Below are 19,155 nucleotides of genomic sequence, written 5' to 3'. Positions count from 1 at the left end.
GCATTTTGAATAAACACTTGATGTTGTCTATGATTACTTCAACAAAACTGTCATCCCGGATCAGCTGGTTAAAACGAGCACTTTGCAGACGCACTCATATGATTCTTAAACTCGTATCAATAGATTGAAGACGACGTAATTGCCTTGAAATTGGCCTGCTCTGATTTTACGATGTTCAGAGCCGGCTTCCTGCGGAGAAACTTTCCATTGCGCTGGGGCAGACAAGCTGTGCCCCACAGCCCTGAGCCATCTGCCATCTGTTCCTGTAAAACCCACATTGCCAGATACGCAAAAACAAAACATTTATTTAGCCAGTCAGCTTGTGGCCGCATGGATGTGGAAGTCGGTTGTCAGTGATGGTCGAGGTGTAGAGGGGGTTGAAAAAGCAAGCAATGCTGGATGTGAACATTTTCCTCTCGTAGGAATCTGCACCTGTTTGTGGAGTAGGAAAGCTCACCTGAGAGGACTGGACGTTCTCCAGAGAGGGAGGAGAGTGTGAGAGCAGCAGCAGGGAGAGCAGAGGCCGCCATGTCTGAGGGACGGTGAGGGCGTCGGGGAAGAGGACCGTTACGTTTCCATCTCACTGGTCAGAAAATGAACATGTCAGCGAGAGTGGTGTTTGGAAAGGGGCGCCTCAGTCCCAAGCAGCTCTCCTTCGCCTTCCCTCAGACAGACTCTCTGAGGAAAAACAGCCGATCTGCAGGAGGGAAGAGGAGGATGTTCTCTTTTTCGCTCAGATGTCGACTGGGCATCATCAGAGGGAGAAGCAAAGGTAAAACCCACCGGGGAGAACGTTTTATGACACGTGAAAAAGGCTTTTAGAGTTTTGTTTTCTAATACAAAAGAACTTTACCTCCACTCATGAAAAAAAAGAAAAGGAAGATTAGTGTAAATGTGCTGCAGGCCTGTTAAACTGGAAGCTGGATCTGAGATGACCACATGTCTGGGCCATTCATTGCCTTATTTACTCTAGTTGTTTTGTGGCACACTGATGTATTTATATAACCTATGGCAAAGCCTTATTTTATTATTACTGCCCACGCCTGCCTAAGGCCCTCAGACACACTGAGACCGTTAAGGGCAGACTCTAGTCCCCTTTTACTCCTTTTATTATTACTTTTTCATATTGTTTCTGTTGTTTTTTAAATTGCTCTTGATGTACTCATTTTTGTTCGCTGCTCCACTTATTATTTTTTTTATTAATATTCATTTGTGTGTGTGTGTGTGTTATTATTCATTTTTGTATTCTGTTGTCCCTCCAGTGTTTTCCACATCCACGTCAGGAGCTGTGCCTCGCCTTCCCGCCTGGGTCGAGGTGGTCTCCGTAGCCTTTGGCATGAGTGGGGGTCTGGGGTATCGGGGGTCAGTGGCGTTTATTTTTAATGTAGAGCGCTTTGTGTTGCATCTTTTATGCACGGAAAGCGCTGCACAAATAAAGTCTGACTGACCGAACCGTGACCCGTGCTGGATGTCCAGCGAGTGGTTCTCCTCAGACCTCAGCTGCAGTTCATCACCAGGAGATGGCAGTGTGGTCAGTTTGATGAGTGAAGAGGTTGAAATTCAGGCCTTGCTGCCAAGAAAGTGTCAACTTAAAGGGAGCTGGAGGCTATTTTCAGAAGGTTTCGCTTTACATTGAAGGAAACAGAAAATTAGAGCTAAATAGAGCAAACAGTCACAATGTTTTATTTATTTTTTTGCTTTTTGAGATTCTTAAATGTTTTCCCCTTTTTGTCCTTGGTTTGGTTTGTCTGCCGAGGTCGCAGCGCAGGCGTCTGCATTCGAAATCTAATCAATACACCGTCGCTCACCTCACACGACATCAATCATGTCGATCCCTAGCCCAGAGGAAGTGCGAAACACTGCATTTTTATTACAACACGGTGTTTGCCTTTTCCCAGATGTGTTTTCTTTCTTTTCTTTTTTTTTTCCAGTGCAACACACTTCTCCGTCTCCCAGTTCTCTTTACTCTGTTAATTAGTCTCGCTCTGAAAGACTATGCTCGCTCACATTGTAAATGAGGTATTAAGGACAAAAGTCTCAGAGGAAATTACCTACATGAAAGTGTATTGTGTCCACCGGAACAGCTGACTAATTAGGCTCCTCGCAACAGCAGGTAGAAACGTGGAAACGTTCGTTTGTAATCGCTTTACACGTCCACACAAAAGGCTGGTGTTTTTTTTGTTTTTTTTTTTAGTTTGTCTACTCACAGCTATTTGTTTAACCAATAAGGGAGGCAGATCAGGTTCAGACTGAGGCTGGAGGAGGGGGTCTATTGCTGCTGCTGCTGCTGCTGCTGCTGGTGGTGGTGGTGGTGGTTGGGGTCAGGAAGTGGCAGGCGTCGAGGTTCGTGTGCCTGACAAATGGTGGGACAGGTGCAGCGACTGGGCCCCTGGGTTTTGGGTGAAGGAACCTCACTGGGTCGAGGATTAGCCATCTAGGGTCGTTCAACCCTCCTTAGGGGAGGGGAAACGCGAGGAAATTAAAACCCATTTTCACACATTCAAACACAGTCATTCAGATTCCATTTTTCCCTCCTGTTCGGATGTTTGGGCGTTCATTTCCTCTTGACCCCAGTCTGAATCTGTCGTCTTTACTCGACCGCTGCACAGTGTTTTTGAATAAATGACAGACATGCAGGCAGCTGTTCTGCCGGGGATATTTGCATATGCATTTGCCACAGTGTGTGATTGTGTGACTGTGTGTGTGTGTGTGTGTGTGTGTGTGTGTGTGTGTGTGTGTGAGAGCGAGAGAGAAACATTCTCGGGTTGTGAAGATACAAGCTCTGTAAAATGTGTGCAGTCTCTACGTGCGAAAAACGTGACACCGCGTAGACCTGAGTCTGAATGTGCAGGTGGTGTTAATTGTGCCGAGAGTTGGGGGTGCGTGCAGTTTGGTGTTTGTCGCGTCTAATCTCTGTGTGGGTGGGTGAGTTTGAGGACGTTTGACTTGGTGGGAAATGAATAAAGTGTGTATGTGTGTGTGTGTGTGTGTGAGAGAGAGAGAGAGAGATAGAGAGTGCGCAAGGGGGGAGGGAGTGACTGTGTTGTGTGCGCCTGTCTCACTGAAGCCCCCTGGCAGAGAGAGCGAGCAAACACGCTCTGTGTGTGTGTGTGAGAGAGAGAGAGGAGGGTTATGCGTGAGCTCATACGAACGTACGAGCGGGGCATGAGAAATCCTCTGGAAAAAAGACGGAGCGGTTGAAAAGGTTTAGCTCGAGAAACTGGGGCCACGGCGAGATGGCAAGGAGAGGACGCGGACCATTTGTCTCCCTGCTTTGGATTTTATAGTTGTTGTGTTTGTGAGGACTGGTGGGAATCATCTAGCAAGTTCAAAAAGGAGGGAGCATCTGAGAATCAGGATCTGCCCTGTGGAGCTCCAGACTCCACTGGGACACAGGTTGGGGAAATACTGGACGCAGAGGCAAAGGAATGAGGAACCGCAGATGCTTTGTTGTTGTGTGATCTGAGCGGCTGAGACCTGGTCTCTCAGGGGTCGCCCACGTTTACCTCAGGTGTCTGCCCACAACTGAAGATCAGCAAGGTTACGTCCAGAGGGTGGCTGCGCTGACTTAACTACAGCCATGCTGTGTGGTCTGAGGAGAGACACCAAGAGCTGCATTGGTAAGAGCACACTCTGATCTTTGGAGTCAAGGGTGACCGCTGTGTATTTGACGAAGCAAGAGGTCAGTGATCACCTCCAAAGAGCTGCTTCTCTCTCAAATGTGTAGTTCTTTTAGTGGTTATCTAAATCTAAAACAAAACAAAAAAAAAATCTGAATCCCATTCGTCATAGTAGCAGTTGACTGAAACGCTGATGGACACGACCCTGAGCTCTCCGTAAGCATCCTTGTGTGTGTAACTGGGGCAGATATAGCAACACAATGTGAGTCTGAGAGTCTGAAAGGGACCCGGTTTATAAATAAAGTTTTACGTCTGAAAATAGCGTTATGATTTCATTGTCACTGTCAGCGCTGCCCCCATATTTAACCTACATTCTGATTGGATGCGAGAGGGACGACGTGGGGTGCCCTGAATTAAATCAGCAGCTAATTAATTAACTGAGGAAGAATTTGATTTTCGCTCATCAGGTGCTTGAGAGGCAGCCAACACATCGCTGAGCCAATAAATGAAAGGCAGCAGAGCAGGTTCAGATTGATTAGCTGTTTCCCAGTTGCGGCTGTTTACAGTCAGCTCCATCCGGATCTTAATCCCGCATCTGAGAGTGAGTGATGGTTATTTTAAGCTGGAGGAGGATGACTTGATGGTACAGTAGCGTTCAGTCACGTGCAGCGAGTTGGGTTTGCGTAACCCAGAGCCAGCGTTGCCTTTTGACTGCAGTGACAGCTGCTGGATTGTGAGGGCCCCCAGGAGCCCGCGCCGATACGAGTCTTCTGCATACCCCAGTGTGTTTGTGATGTGTCACACAGGCGCTGGACGCAATGCTTGTGCAAGGATGTGCGTAAATTAGTGCAAAATACCAAGTTGCGTGTTCAAATATTCTTTACATTGGAATCACATGTAATGTATGTCCAGTGGAGATATTTCTGAAGGTCTGACTCATGTGGCTGTGCGCAAACGAACGTCTGACTTTTCCCTCTTCGCTCCTTGTGTCCCGGGGCTGCCCAAAGGTTTCAGGTCAGTGAAGGTATGACAAAGGATCTACGCCTCTCAGCTGTCCAAAGGCCTCAGCTTCAGTTGGACACATGTGGAGACTCTACGCGGAAGGAGATAAAGCCGTGGGTTTGATGGCCTCTGAGCACTTGCTTCCCCCAATTCAGTCTCCACAAGTCAGCACTGATAACACAGAAAGACAGAATAACAGAAATGGCGTCTTTCATGTGAAACTGATACACTCACAGACCTGAGATGCTACAACTAGCCACTTTTTTGTCCTGGTGGAACCATTATTATTTTCTGACTTACTTCTGTTTTGTAAGTTATTGAATTTTAGGTGTCACCTGTCAGAATATGTGACCCATGCACCTGAATCCTACCTTTTTGTTTATCATTTTGACAACCAGCATCGTTAAAAGCATGCTGGATCTGCTAAATGGAGGAAAACCTAAAATCATAATGATTTCAGGCAGAATCCAGACTTAGACAGCTTGTTGTTCTTTACGATCTTTCTAAAGATTTACTGGTGGATGATTATTCTACTGGATATGAGAATTATGACTAAATCTAAAATCGCACGTCTCACATAGATTTAAATTACCTGTGCCCATTGAAAGACCAAAGGATCACACTACAATGGCTTCATCTCATCTTTATTAATGAATTAGAGGTGGTAGAAATATAAGATTTCAACCAGTGTCTCTGCCGTACTGTCCTTAAAGTCCTTAAAGACTTGTGAGGCCTTCGCCTGCCATCTAAAAAAAAGAAAAAGAAAAGAGGACCTGGCTACAGCTCTTTTTCAAGTTTATAATATGATGTTCAATCACTGTGCTGCACGGCTGGAAAGGTAATCCACGGTGGACAGGATTAGAGAAGTTGCCAAGTCAGTTTCCTCATCACTGTGGCTGCTGACACGGTTGCACGGCTGCATTCAGGTTCAGATGGCTGGGCAGCGGCTCTGCTAATCTGAGGACAGCCCAGTGCTGTCACGGATACACCGTGGGTCAGAAACGAGAAAAAAATCTGTCCCTCTGCAGAGCAGATTGAACATTTCCCAGCTCTCTGTAGCATCTGCTGTAAATGACATGAAAATTGTGATTTCCCCTCCGTGCACAAGCAGGCCATTAGCCGCACGCTGTTCCTTCAAGAGCATTCCCGTGCTTTTGCGGTCACGCGCATCGAGCCGCAACTGGCGAGCTCGACTCTTGTGTTGTAGATTAATAGGTTTCAAGGGTCTCCGCTGCAGACAAAAAGGAGCTATTTAAACCCCCGGACCGTTTTATGAAATTTGTACCGTAACGAAGGGAAAGAGACCTCTCAGGCGCTTAAGTTCAAGAAGATCAGTTCTGCTAATGCCTGATAAATGTGGCTTAGTGCTGTTTCTCTCCCGCAGCCCCCTCATTACCGAGGGTGAAGTTCAAAGCATTAAAGCGTGGGCTGCTGTCATGATGTGCAGAGGACAGCCATGTTCATTTAGACTCCTGCTGAAGAGTTTCCCCTCGTATCTTACCTTCCTGCTGTCTCTTCAGATGACGGACCATACTCCAAGGGGAGCAAGGAGTCAGGGGCAAATGACCAATCACATTCGTCCCGGAGGCGCAGCCTTTCAGGTATGATACTGTCAAACCTGGCTTTGCTTCATTTTGTTTTGTCTCCTGTCTGATTCATCCTACTGTGTCCAGTTGTGGCATCTATGACTGAGGATTTATTTTCTGTGTGCGTGTAGAACCTTTGTGTCTGTTGCACTGTTATGAATGCTTAGATAAGGTGAAAAAAATGCTTGTGTGGCATACCTGTCATTGTCTCTAAACCACACTGGGTAGGCTTCATATGGAGTGACTTAACAGCGCAGCACAATCTGGACCACAGGACAGAATGAGTCCTCCGACGACACTATATAACAATGACAGTCAACTCATTTCCATTCACTTCAATGAGAGATTTCCAGAGAAACTGAAACTGATTAAGAGATTTCAATTCATTGACTGATGAGTCTAATGACATTATCAGCCAGTGTATTCTGTTGTTGTATGACAGCGCCTTTTTCTTTCCATTGTCAGTATTTAGTATTAGCAATAAAAAATGTTTCCATTCCCCCTCGTCCTCTTTCTGAACCCGTCACAAAACATTCACTCAGATTAAGTTCTGAAGCAACTAAGAAAAGAGGAGAGGGCGCGAAAATAAAATATCTGTTCACGTGTCAGAAAGCATTTCCGTGAGAGATTTGGGGGGGAATAGAGTATTTTCCTTGCCTCCGAGACGTGGTGACTCTGTCAAGCAGACGCTAATGCCGACCGTGGCTCTGTGCCCACGTCTCTATCTGTCAGCAGAGGAGTATCGAGGAGTGACCACGGTGGACCTGATGAAAAGGGAAGGCAGCAGCCTTGGCCTCACCATCTCCGGAGGCTCCGACAAGGACGGCAAGCCCAGGGTGTCAAACCTACGGCCAGGTGGGCTAGCTGCCAGGTGAGATCGCTTGCTCCGTGAAACGCTCAAAACCTGGCAACCGCGCCAAGCTGTCCGGACTCGTTAATCTGCCCCCACAAACGTGCACGTTGCGAGGCTGCACCGGCACGCGTTGGGTTAGATCAGCTTGACGTCGACCCCAGCAGGGATTGTTTTTGTTTTTTTGTTTCCGTCGCCAGAATCCCCCAAGAAACTGCATATAGTTCAGTTTGTGCTTAATATTGTGCATAGTGGTTATTATTCAGTATGTGTGGTCAGAGATTGCTTAATTAGGATGAAACTAATTTTCCCCAACACCAACCACATGAAAACTAAATGTAGTGGGAGACTCACATTTCATGATGATTAAGAAGCATGTGATTGGAGTGAAACACACACACACACACACACACACACACACACACACACACACACAGACACACAGTTTTGCTAGTGTGACACAGCCCCTGTGAAAACATCTTGGCCAAATATGCCACCGCTTGTCAAGTCCAAGGAGGTTTAAAGACAGACACCGCGCTAATTCTCCCAAGCAGCTTGTCTTCCCACAGCTGAGTTCACGCTCGTGTGGAAGTGCTCGCTAATTTACTGGGCGGAGAGACACGCAGACAGACAGGAGAGGAGAGTGACTGGCAATGACACGCAGCGTGATGAGACCGGACGTCTCTCTCTCTCTGTCTGCTGTCACAGCTGACTGGCAGTAGCCTAAAGGTTAGAACGGCATGCAGGGGAGAACATCTATTTAATGAATTAGTTCTCCGATGAGCAGCGTTTAGACTCAGAATGTCATATGTGAGACACGTGTAATCGTGCAATCATCTCTGCCAGAGTCGGGAGGATTGAAGCTCTCTGACGACACACTCCGCCACACAGGTGGCTCTGTGTGATGTTCGACTCTCAGCAGCGGCACTTAAAATCAAACACAAACTGGAATCGTTTCTGGTAATATTTGTATCACTTAATGCAACAAACACTATTTCTGCCTCTTTCGCATAGAAGGATGGCGCACTAAAACCCACGTAGGACATTAAGTCAGATTAGATGTGTCTCATTTGGATCAAGGATCAACTTGCTAATTAAAGGTAGATTACAGCTATGAGCTCAGCTTTAAAACCAAAAAGCCTCCAAAGAGATGATTTGCTGTGAGTTTGTCACATTAGGGATGCAGGGCCGTGCCATTAGGATCCACAAACCAAGCAATGTTTAGGGCCCCCTGGAAATTGTTTTTTTTACAAAGGATTCCTTAATCATATCATATGACATATGACAATAAAATGCTGTGCTGGGAAACTGTTGGACCTGGCAGATGTTACTTAGATATGTAGCATCCACCTGGACCAGCCCAGACATCCCCACCTGATAACAATGACACTCCTTGATGGCAGCAGGCATCCCCAACAGGATGCAGCCTGACACAGACAAAATGGTTTAGGAACAACTCAAAAAGCATCAAAAACCTCACAAGATGTTGACCCAGCCTCCAAATTCCCTAGATCCCAAACTGATCAAGTATCTGTGGGATGCACTGGAACAAGTCTGATCCACAGAGACCCCTCCCTTCAACCCATAGGACCCAAAGCCCCCCACTAAAGACACTGTGTTGCCAGCCAATAATTTATAATGTCATTATTTTTTTTGTAATAATTTATTTATAATAATAATTCAATTATAGTTTGTGTTGCAGATTTGCAACTTCTATAACAAAAGCAGAGTCAGTCTGGAGCTATTGTTGGTGGGGAGGAAGTTGTCTTCTATCCTCAGCTAATAGCTGAATGTCTGGTTTGGGCAAAACTTTTCCTCAGGAGCGACCAGCTGAATGTCGGCGACTACATCAAGTCAGTGAACGGCATCAACCTGTCAAAGCTTCGGCACGATGAGATCATCAGCCTGCTGAAGAACATCGGGGAGCGGGTCGTGCTGGAGGTGGAGTACGAGCTGCCCCCGTTCGGTGGGTGACGTCTCGCGGCATGAATATTCCGCCTGCATGCTACTGATCGACAAGCGCTCTCATTAAAACGGCGTTTGCATATTCATGTGCTCAAGGATAGGAAACCAGTTGATAGATAAGAAGACCGTTGCATGCTCTCGCTGGTGTCATGTAAACTACTGCCAATAATAATAATGTTTTCTCCGCTTGAAACTGTAGAGGACCAGCTGTTGGCCTCAGAACATTATTGATACTGTTTCAAAGACTGAGACGTTAGTTCATCCCTTCATTCCTCCTGTTGAATATTACTGTGTTATTTGTTTAGCAGTAAGAAAGAGTGCCAGAAACTGGCTAAGCGATAAAAAGAATGGCAAAAACAAATCTCCAGATCAAACTAGAACTGACCAAGTCCCTTTTGAATTATCCAGGCTGTCTGTCAGAATCACCCGTGTCCTGTTTTTCTAGCAGGGAAGCCGTCTTCCCAGGTAAACTCGAGACAAAAACATGAAGAGGAATGGTGAAATATGCCCTTCATAAAATAAATATGAAAGATACGGAGCCTCCTCATACTGGAGATATTTAGCAGCCAGGACGTTGTAGCTGGAGAGAGTGAGACAGGAGCGGGGAAGTGTGGCTTCAGAATTGAATGATGCAGGTGATGTTGAGGCCACTGCGCCTCCAGACATTTCAGCCTTCACTGCAACACTCATCTGTGGCTCTAATGCACGTCTGCATGTGTCTGCATTTTAACACCAAGCCTAAAAAGTCTGTGCTTACATTCAGAAATAGCACAGCTATTTATTTATTTAAATTTTCATGGAAATCTGTGAAGCACAGCTGCTCCACTTTATTGTCTTTATTTCTCCACAGAAATAAAGACAATTTAGTCGTGTTGAGAGAACATCAAGGCCAGTTTAGACCTCGCTACCGAGACGTGTTTGAACCTGAAACTCAACAAATCAATGTTTATTGGGTTTCTTTGATCAAGGCGGTGGCCTCAGACACAAAGTTGGTCCCCGGGCTCTGCTCTGTTGCTCTATCATTAGAATGGGTCAAACAGAGACGATTAAGTTACCCACTGAGATTAATTAGATCATATTTAAACTACGCCTAATTCAGATGTCACTAAAATCCAGCATATATGGATTGTCGTGATAATTTTGTGAATGTGTCTTCTCCTCTTTACTCTCAGTCCAGACCCCTTCAGGAGTTATAACCAAAACCATAGAGGTGTGTTTACACAAGGAGGGAAACAGTTTTGGGTTTGTCATGAGAGGTAAGAAGAAAAATTCTCTACTGAAACTGTTAGCATTAGCCTTTTTTGCGCCGGCTTATTGTGCCTTTTTGCTTTTTCCAGGCGGTTTCCACGAAGACTGGCGCAGGTCTCGCCCTCTGGTGGTTACCAGCGTCAGGCCCGGGGGCCCGGCTGACAGGTAAGAGCATAAACAATGCGCGCATTGCTTGTGTATGTATGCACAAGTGCAGCTATTTTTACGTCTTGTGTTTATTTAATGTCCTCATGCATGAATGAGCCTGTTCAAAGAGCGCATGCATGCATGTATTTGCACTGTGGGTATGTAGATGTGAAGCCTAATGGAGGCGTTTTACAAATTGTCTTATTTCTGTCTGTTGTTTAAACATTTCTGTTTTCCTTGTGGGTGTGTTAAAAAAAAAAAAAGAAAAGAAAAGAAGAATTCCCATCCACATACCCATCACCGTTTGATTTGCATGAGTTTATGATCAGGCCACTGCATGAAACATGAGACTGTGGCTGTGACACATATAGAGTATGTAATCTTCAAAGCAGAAAGGCCACTGCTCATCCCGAGGCTAATGCAACATTGCACTTTTCCCCACAAAAAAAAAAAAAAAAACTGAAAGCACCGAAACACTGGAGCAAACGCAATTCACCATCAAAGACCTCACAGCCGTTTACCTCGTTTATCCTTCATCTCACCTGGGAGGAAACTCTCATGTTGAGCTGTTTAATCATTCGGTTTGACTGGTGCTTAAAACGATCGTGTGCCAGGCCGCCTGTGTTTTCATTCCCCCCCTCTCTTTGTCCCGCGTTTCTCCAGAGAGGGCACGCTGAAGGCCGGAGACCGGGTGCTCAGCGTAGACGGGATGCCTTTGAACAGGGAGAGGCATGCTGACGCTCTGACCATGCTGATGCAGAGCGGCCAGGAAGCTCTGTTCCTGATCGAGTATGACGTCTCTGTCATGGGTGAGCACGCATGCACGCGCGGGGCAGTATTGCTCTGAGGGTAAATAATGTGAGCCATTTGGCGGCGTGGACGCGAGTGAGTGTCGCCGCTGTGGACGCCACCAGGGGAGTCACACAGGCCCGAAAGCACTCCTCAAAGGGAAAAGGGGTAGATGGGTGATATTATGTGCTTCATCATCCCGCGTGGGTCCTTCGTCTCCTGAAAATAAGATTCTCTCGTACCGAAGCGATTGCATTTTATTGTGCAGCTTTTCCAGATAGTATTGGCTTCATGAGCAAGATGTTTGTTTTACATGACCTCAATAAAACATGAGCAATAGGCGGACATTTGACTGTGTGTCCCTAAGCCCTGATGATGCTGCATTCTTCAGGGGACAAGATGATAGGCGTTCATAGCGGTATAATATCCCCTCAGCCTACACTCTCCCTCATTAGTGGCTTTAAGGTTATTAAAATCATCTTACTCCTTAATGACCAATATTTCCCACGTTTCATTAAATCCATACTACACATAAGGCTTTAATGGCACTTTAATGGCACAAATACTGATTTTATTCCAATCAAACTTCAGTTCAATTCAATTCATTTATATAGAGTCAATAGCAATACAAATTGTCTCTAGACATTTGGCCTGAAACCCCCAGAGCGAGCGCAAAGGTGACAATGGAAAGGGCTGGAAAGAGGGACCCGTTTGCTTAAGGCCGGCCCGGTAGAGACCGAAAAGGGAATACTTGAATCAGTGTTGGTGGTAATTGTAGTGAACTGAAGCAATAAATTCCTCTGTGCATGCAAAAAGCTGAATTTTCTGAATGCACCAGAATGCATTGCACTACTAGAGCAACCGAAAGCTGCTCGTGAAGGTGGCCGTTTGAAAGTGCTTTTCCCGCCAAATGTGGTGTTACGTGACAAAAACTACATTACTCACTCATCTGCCCTTTCAGTCCTGCTGGCCTTCGAGTAAAACCTTTGTGCATTATGAAGCAAAAACACATGGAGCCCCTTGGGGACGGCGTCAGCAACACGTCCAAAACCAACGGGAAAAAAAATGAAAAATCATGGCAGCGGGATGATTCAGTATCTGTTGGCATTGGAGAGCAATTTGAGAAAAGGCAACACCACTCACCAGTTTTCTCTCAGTGGCTAAGGTTCAGGCTGGTCCCCGTCTGCCACATCCTGCACCTGTAAGGCAAGGCAGCTTTATTTATGTAGCACATTTCATACACAGGGCAACGTGCTTTGCATTAAAACGGCAAAGATATACTTTTTAAATAAAACAAACATTGAAGAACAAGGACAAGGGTTATAATCATTAATGTTAGGATAATATGATAGGATTAATAAAAACACAGTGAGGGGGAAAAATCTGGACTAAAGTAGGGCATAAAAATAAGAGTGCCAAATTTCTTTGAAATTATTACAGATCACAATGCTAAAGTGGATTGAAAGAACTCACCCTTAAGCACTTGCAAAGAGAATTTTTTTTTTTAGCTTGGATTTAAAAACATTCACACTCGGAGCTGATTTCACTTCCGCTGGTAGTTTGTTCCATCTGCGTGCAGCGTAACAGCTAAATGCTGCTTCACCCTGTAGCGTCTCCTCTCCCCTGATCACTGTTGTCTTCGCTGTCCGTCCGACTCAACCAACACACCGCTAAAAATATCCCTGTCCATAACATCCTCCACACTCCCATAAAAAGATGCCATAGTTGCTTTGCAACACAATCAACCTGTGAGGGTTATCCAGACAAGCAGAGACCGGAAATCCTGTGTGTCCCAGGACCAATGACGTCACTGATTCTCAGACGAAAAAGAAACGTTGACGCTTACATTAAAAAAAGTGGTACTCCAACAAGTGTGAAGTCTTGGTAAATGTCTCATAAAAAAATACGTCAAATAGATCAAGATATCGAGGGATTTAGTGCCTGCTACTAGCTCACGCCCCTGCGTCTGTCGCTCTTTCACATTCTCAGTTTGTAATTCTCTCGTGAAAACCCAGACAAAGCTCCTCCAGGTTCACAGAAGATGTTTTTACGACGTAGTGCTCCTAAGCTGATTTGCATGTGTGAAATTATTGGACCTCTGAGTGAACCGGTGATGACGGTGACTGCCGATTGTAGCAATTTCTGGTGACGTAGTGTATAGTATAGATTGCTTCATTTCAGTTTAGCTGAGTTCCTTTTGAAGCTCTAATCCATCCTGAGTTCAAAATATCCTCGTCATCGCGTAAAAATGTGCCACTGAACACAGGGCCTCACTACATGACTAAACGCCTAATTATAACCTCCATTTTGGTCGTGGTGACTAATTCTCAAGATTGCACACTTTGCACTGGTCCGTGCAAAAATAGAGCAGGTCACCGAGGACAACTGACACACATTATCTCTCTGTGTGGGGGATTTAGGATCCTGCCTCCGGACTGAAGCAGTCGGGGGGTTCACGGCTAAAAGAAATCCAAAATCCAAAATGTTTGTTTGTGTGTTTGTTTACGCCGGTTATGTTTTTTTTTTTCCATTGCCAAAGCCCATTATCTGAAACACAGCTGCAAAAACATTAAAAGCAATCAACACATCATTTCAAATCGAGCGGATACGCGGCTCCGTTTGTCCTGCAAAAAGGACCTCAGCCAACGGATTTAATTTCTTTAGTGTAACCGTCTCTGAAATGACTCACACCGTTTCTTTTGCAGCATTTCTCATTGGGACATACAGTTCATGTGACAACCCAGTGATGATGTTCACCTTTATCTGTCTAAAAGGTTCCCGAGCTGCAGCGAATGCATCTCTTCATGTTACGACACCGTTCGCTGACGCTTTATAGACGAGTTATGAGCCACCGACAAGAACAAGCCTTTTAATGTCATCAAGGAGACGCCTCTGGTGTTTGTTTGACCTCTGTTGTCTGGAAAGAGCTGATTAATATTTACATATTTACAGATGACTGACTTTATTAATGGCTCATCGACTCAGAGAATCACACAGTCACATTATTCCACCACGGAGGTCACAAATGAGTCTTTACTAAAACAAGGCACAAGGAGTTTACAATGTAATACGTTAACATTTCACTTTTATGGTGATGTTTTTCAGGTGTGACTAGTTAAATTACAGTGTGTTTAAATTCTCAGTGGCTTAAAGAGATCAAATAATGGTTAACAAACTATTATATAGTTAACTGGAGCATATAAACTGCATCCTATTGTTGAAGGTGGCACCAGAGGCAAGTTCTCCGATTATAAAAGACATACTGTTCCTCGATTTAGATGCCTTCAGCCTCCATTCAAGCCTTTGTTGTATCTGTGTGTATTATCTCTTTCAGATGCAGTGCATCAAGCCTCAGGCCCTCTGCTGGTGGAGATAGTGAAAGGTCCCTCAACCACCCTGGGGATCAGCCTCACCACAACAATATACAGGAACAAACAAGTTGTTATTATTGACAAGATAAAACCAGCCAGTGTGGTGGAAAGGTCAGACATTTTTTTTTTAAAGAATGTAAACCCTTCACAGACTTGTCCTGAAAACGTCCTGAGACACTGCGTCTTCCTTTTAAAGGGGTGGAGCGCTGCATGCGGGAGACATCCTCCTGTCCATAGACGGGACCAGCACAGAGCACTGCTCCCTGATGGAGGCGACACAGCTGCTGGCCAACGCCTCTGAAACTGTTAAACTAGAGATTCTTCCCGCCAGTCAGAGCAGACTTCCCATCAGGCCTCAAGACACGGGTACGTCCTGCAGACAACAAATAAATGAAAAGAAATTAGACTTTTAAGAACTGATTGTGAAAGAGGAATCTATTTGAGATATAAACACAGTGACCGGCTGAATGCGTTTGCCACTGATGATTATTTATACTGAAAATAATTAATTGATTAATTCGTTTTTTTAAGAATGAATGATTCATGTTTCAAAGTGGTTTGACTCCCCCAAATGTCACTATGGGTAAAATATTACATTAACCCCAATACAGAAAATAGACAAAAGCACCAAATGTGATCCAGTCGATCATTTTTCATAAATATCACCTGAATCAACAAGCATTTGTGTAGCAGCGTGTCTTACAAATGACAGTGAGCAAACAGAGATTTACGGTGCTAAATTATAATAGTCTAAAACCGATTTCCCATTTCATGTTACTTCATTTAAGAGGGAAAAATATCTCATATATTATATCTGATTGATCATTTTAAAGGGAGGCATTTCCAACAGAATAACACACCACGTTGTTCTCATTTCTAAAGTCCTTGGCACGTTGCTGTCAGTTATATGCACTAGTCTGAGACAGCCAGATGAAGGTCAACTGTATCTGCACAAATGCAACTTAAAAGTTAAAGAGTCCTAGATAAACTGTCATCCATGCTGGATAATGAGCGCCACCCCCTGCAGGGTGAACTGACAGCACTGAGGAGCAGCTTCAGTGACAGACTGCTTCACCCTCGCTGTGTGAAGGAAAGATTCAGAGGGTCTTTTCCTTCCTGCTGCTGTTGGATCCACAATGAACATTCGCAATATGTGCAAAACTATTACAGGTCAAGGTTCAACACTTTCACCATTCACTACTTACTGTGTAGAGCCCTGTGCAATTCAGTACGTTTTGGATATGCCAATACTTATTATTTTTTGTATTTTATTTTATTATTTATCTTATTATACATTCCACTCTTTACTCTTGTCATTCTTCTGCCCCTTTATATGCTGTTGCTAATGGCAATTTCCTCATTTTGTGGGACAAAAAAAGTGTTTGTATTTCTAATTCTGATCCTAAGAATCTAGATAAGCAGGCCATATCCACATACAAAAAAAAAAAGAGAGAATCATTCATGACTTTTCATTGTGGCACCCTAACACAGAACAATCTAAAACGATGCAACTTGTGGACCTGTATGTATTTATACTAGGAGGACTAATGAGCAGAGTGGGAACAGCTGAGCAGAGTGGATCAGGTGATGGCGGCAGGTGGGAGTGGCTGACGAGAAGCGACAACAGAGTTACAGTAGAGAAAGCATCCGAGCAGGAAAGAAAGAATGAATGAAACCAAACTAAACGTGACACGCGTGACCTTTTACCGAGATTCAAGCCCTGGGCTGGAAACCACTGGCCAGCGTCAACTCTATATAAGGCAGTTGAAGCCATCTGCTGCAACCGGCTAACCAATAAATCAGTCACAGGAGCGACCTGTGTGTAGCACGCGTAAAATACCGGAGCTATTTTAGTAAAAATGTAAAAGGTACAGATTTCAACAATGAGACGCAGTACAAACGTCGACATGTCTGAGTGCAAATCACCTAAACTATAACCACAGCACTGTTTCATTGTGTGCAGATGATGAAAATATACAGTAGACACACTGGTGTCCCATCATGCTCTCCTCAACATATGTACAGTGACTGCTCTGCTCTTAGCTACTTTACCTACGGCTGTAAAGAGCCTGGCTGCCTCCCAGCTGCCTCCTTCCCTGCGCTCTGAATCAGTCCGTGTGTGTGTGTGTGCGCGTGTGCCACAATCCCTCCGGCTTTGGGTACACACTCGGCCTCTTATGCATACCAACAAGCCACACACAAATGCCCGCACACACACACGCACTTTCTCAGTCGGAGATCATGTTCTTGCCACGTTCTGCAGACTTATTTCTGGGTCAGCAGCTGCAGGGACTCCTTAACGCGTAAGAGCCACACAACGTGACAAAAGGAAACAAGCCGGAGTTTAGCCTTAAATACGGCCACCGACTAATTTCATCTCCAATGTCTGTTTGGCTTTTGCTCGACGGTTGTCATGCGCGGTTAAGTCATTTAAATTCGGATTCTTTGAACAGATCCTATTGTGACACTGTAAAAAAAATAATAATAATAATAATAATAATGAATATAAGCAGAAGCAGCTTTACTAGTAAGTAGTAGTAAGTAAAAGTATCCAAGTGTGGTCAGGAAAATGTACAAAAAAGATTTTGTTGTTGTGCTTTACTGAAGTGGACCTAAAATCAAACTATATTACCATTTAATTTCTGATGACTTTAATGGATCATTTAGCCAATTTATTCAAGCATGATACTAATTGAGTACATGTACTGTTGCATTCCACTGCTGAAGACTTACATTGGTGTAAATTCAATGTCAATTCATGACACAATCATCACATCTCTATAAAAATCTCAGACGTGTCTTCAGCTCTAGAACGAGGCGTTGTAGCACTATGATAAAAAATGTTTTCCTAGCTTCTCCCCCAAACACACACACACACACACACACACACACACACACAGGATAAGGCATGATTATAGGATGCAATTTGTCTAATCTGCTGTGGGGATTTAAAAAGACTGATATGGCCACTAAGAGATTAGGAGTTAATATTTCTTTCCACCGGCGTGGATTGAAACCATAATTTCTTGGAGAGATTCCCCTAGGTGAGCTTAACGTAAGCCGCCACAGACAGAGCTTTACAGGTTTGATTGAGTGAGATAGAAACCGTTCCCTTGAAAAGGGGGCCAGAGGTTTTTCCTCGCATACTTTCTCTTTACGTACGGTTGCGTTTAATCGGGTTCCCCGAATGTGGCAAACAGGCGCTACATTCCTCGTCCATGTTTCCAGCAAATCCTCCATCCATGTGAGCAAGTTGTCAGAGATTAGACCCCTGCAAATGAAGCATCGAGGATTACTGTCACATCTAACATTCAGTGACAAATTTAGCTGCGTGGATCTGTGAAGGAAAGTTAATTGTCGAGGTGTGTGTCATTCACTGGGTCAGCTGTTTCCCTTTGAAGGCTTGGTGAATGCTTCGTGAAGGCTTTGCCCTGACAGATAAAATGCCTCTCGGCGTAAATCACAAAACAACACGCGAATCTCGGGCGCATTCAAAGTAGGGGAAGCCAATAGAAAACACTGAAAAGGCAGTGACATGCAGAGACAAAGAGTCTGCTTCGGTGCCAATCAAGTTTTCAGCTGGGCCCAATCAAGGTGAAGCCACGCGCCTCCGAACAGCCTCTATCACCTCCTCAACATGGCCGCTCATCAGCTTGCTGTGGCTGCTGTTGTTGCACCTTTGAGCTCTTTTGAAAATGAAATGATGAAAATGATTTTCAGTTTGCACTCAGCTTTTTGGAAGCTTGCCAGTAAAAGTAAGGTTTTTAAATTCTTTTTTTTTTTCTGGACCCATGTTGATTTCCAATACGACTCGAATTGACTCTCAGACGCTCATCATGATAGATTAAACCACAGGATTTAATCAAGTGTACCATGACAAAGACATTAAATATCAATTACTCTGCTCGGAATTGTCCTCGGGCACCCGCCCGGCGTGGTTCAGATTTAGACATGAGTATGAACGGTTGATTTCACGGGCGGAATTTAGAAAAGTGAGACGACGGAGAGGACGTGGGTCTGGTTTATGTTAACGGATGCTGATTTCCTCCTTGCCGCTGCAGTCAAAGTGCAGAAAAGCAACCATCACCACTGGGACCAGAGCAGCAACTACTGCCACCCCCCGCATGCCAGCCACGGCAAAACATGGAGCAGCCCGAGCCACCCACACAACCAGCAGGACCACTGCAAATGTAAGTTATCACTTGTGACAGCGGTGCTGCCGGCGACGCGCCAGAGCAGGGGCCCTTCCTTCAGCACGATAAATCTTTTTTTCCAAGAGGTTTACCCCAAAATTGGTGTCTTGTCTTTTCGTTGCATGTTTCCGTGTGAGTGCATGCTGTGGATGACGAGTTTTGCCCTTGCCCGCCTTTTGATAACGCGTGGTGCTGCGTCTCTCCCCAGCCCTGGTGAGCGGTGGCTTCTCGCCTTCCTCCACAGCCACCTCGGGCTTCAGCAGCCAGGGGAGCAACACGCTGCCCTGCCCCGCCCCTCCCGTCGCTCCCACCAGCCCTCGCACCTCGACCGGCAAGAGGAGGAACAGGAAGAAGGACCACAAGAGCTCATGTAACTGTCGGGCG

The 19,155-nt window shown here is 45.1% G+C and overlaps 1 protein-coding gene and 1 long non-coding RNA gene across 6 annotated transcripts in view; one reads left to right on the top strand and one right to left on the bottom strand.

Annotated features, from left to right (window-relative positions):
• Nucleotides 1-301: 301 nt before the first annotated feature.
• Nucleotides 302-19,155, top strand: part of LOC124995828 (glutamate receptor-interacting protein 2-like) — a 32,343-nt gene continuing 13,489 nt past the window's right edge. The window contains exons 1-11 of one of the 5 annotated variants that reach the window (XM_047568559.1): nt 302-772; nt 6,143-6,223; nt 6,941-7,079; nt 8,879-9,024; nt 10,196-10,279; nt 10,361-10,436; nt 11,082-11,227; nt 14,542-14,689; nt 14,775-14,944; nt 18,640-18,768; nt 18,980-19,141. In XM_047568559.1, the coding sequence (XP_047424515.1) occupies nt 595-772; nt 6,143-6,223; nt 6,941-7,079; nt 8,879-9,024; nt 10,196-10,279; nt 10,361-10,436; nt 11,082-11,227; nt 14,542-14,689; nt 14,775-14,944; nt 18,640-18,768; nt 18,980-19,141 (1,459 nt within the window). In that variant the 5' untranslated portion in view covers nt 302-594. Of the gene's footprint in view, nt 773-2,853; nt 3,621-6,142; nt 6,224-6,940; nt 7,080-8,878; nt 9,025-10,195; nt 10,280-10,360; nt 10,437-11,081; nt 11,228-14,541; nt 14,690-14,774; nt 14,945-18,639; nt 18,769-18,979; nt 19,142-19,155 lie in introns of those variants that run through there. The other 4 variants (XM_047568542.1, XM_047568532.1, XM_047568553.1 and 1 more) reach the window with 4 other exon arrangements.
• Nucleotides 14,817-19,067, bottom strand: LOC124995849. Its single transcript, XR_007110764.1, has 3 exons — nt 18,864-19,067; nt 17,741-17,849; nt 14,817-14,951 (listed from the first exon to the last, which is right to left on the bottom strand). It is a non-coding gene; the product is annotated as an uncharacterized LOC124995849 (long non-coding RNA).

This window comes from Mugil cephalus, chromosome 1 (assembly GCF_022458985.1).
Source record: "Mugil cephalus isolate CIBA_MC_2020 chromosome 1, CIBA_Mcephalus_1.1, whole genome shotgun sequence".
Classification (NCBI taxonomy): domain Eukaryota; kingdom Metazoa; phylum Chordata; class Actinopteri; order Mugiliformes; family Mugilidae; genus Mugil; species Mugil cephalus.
Note: the sequence above shows the minus strand (reverse complement) of the source record. Positions and strands in the feature narration are given on the sequence as shown.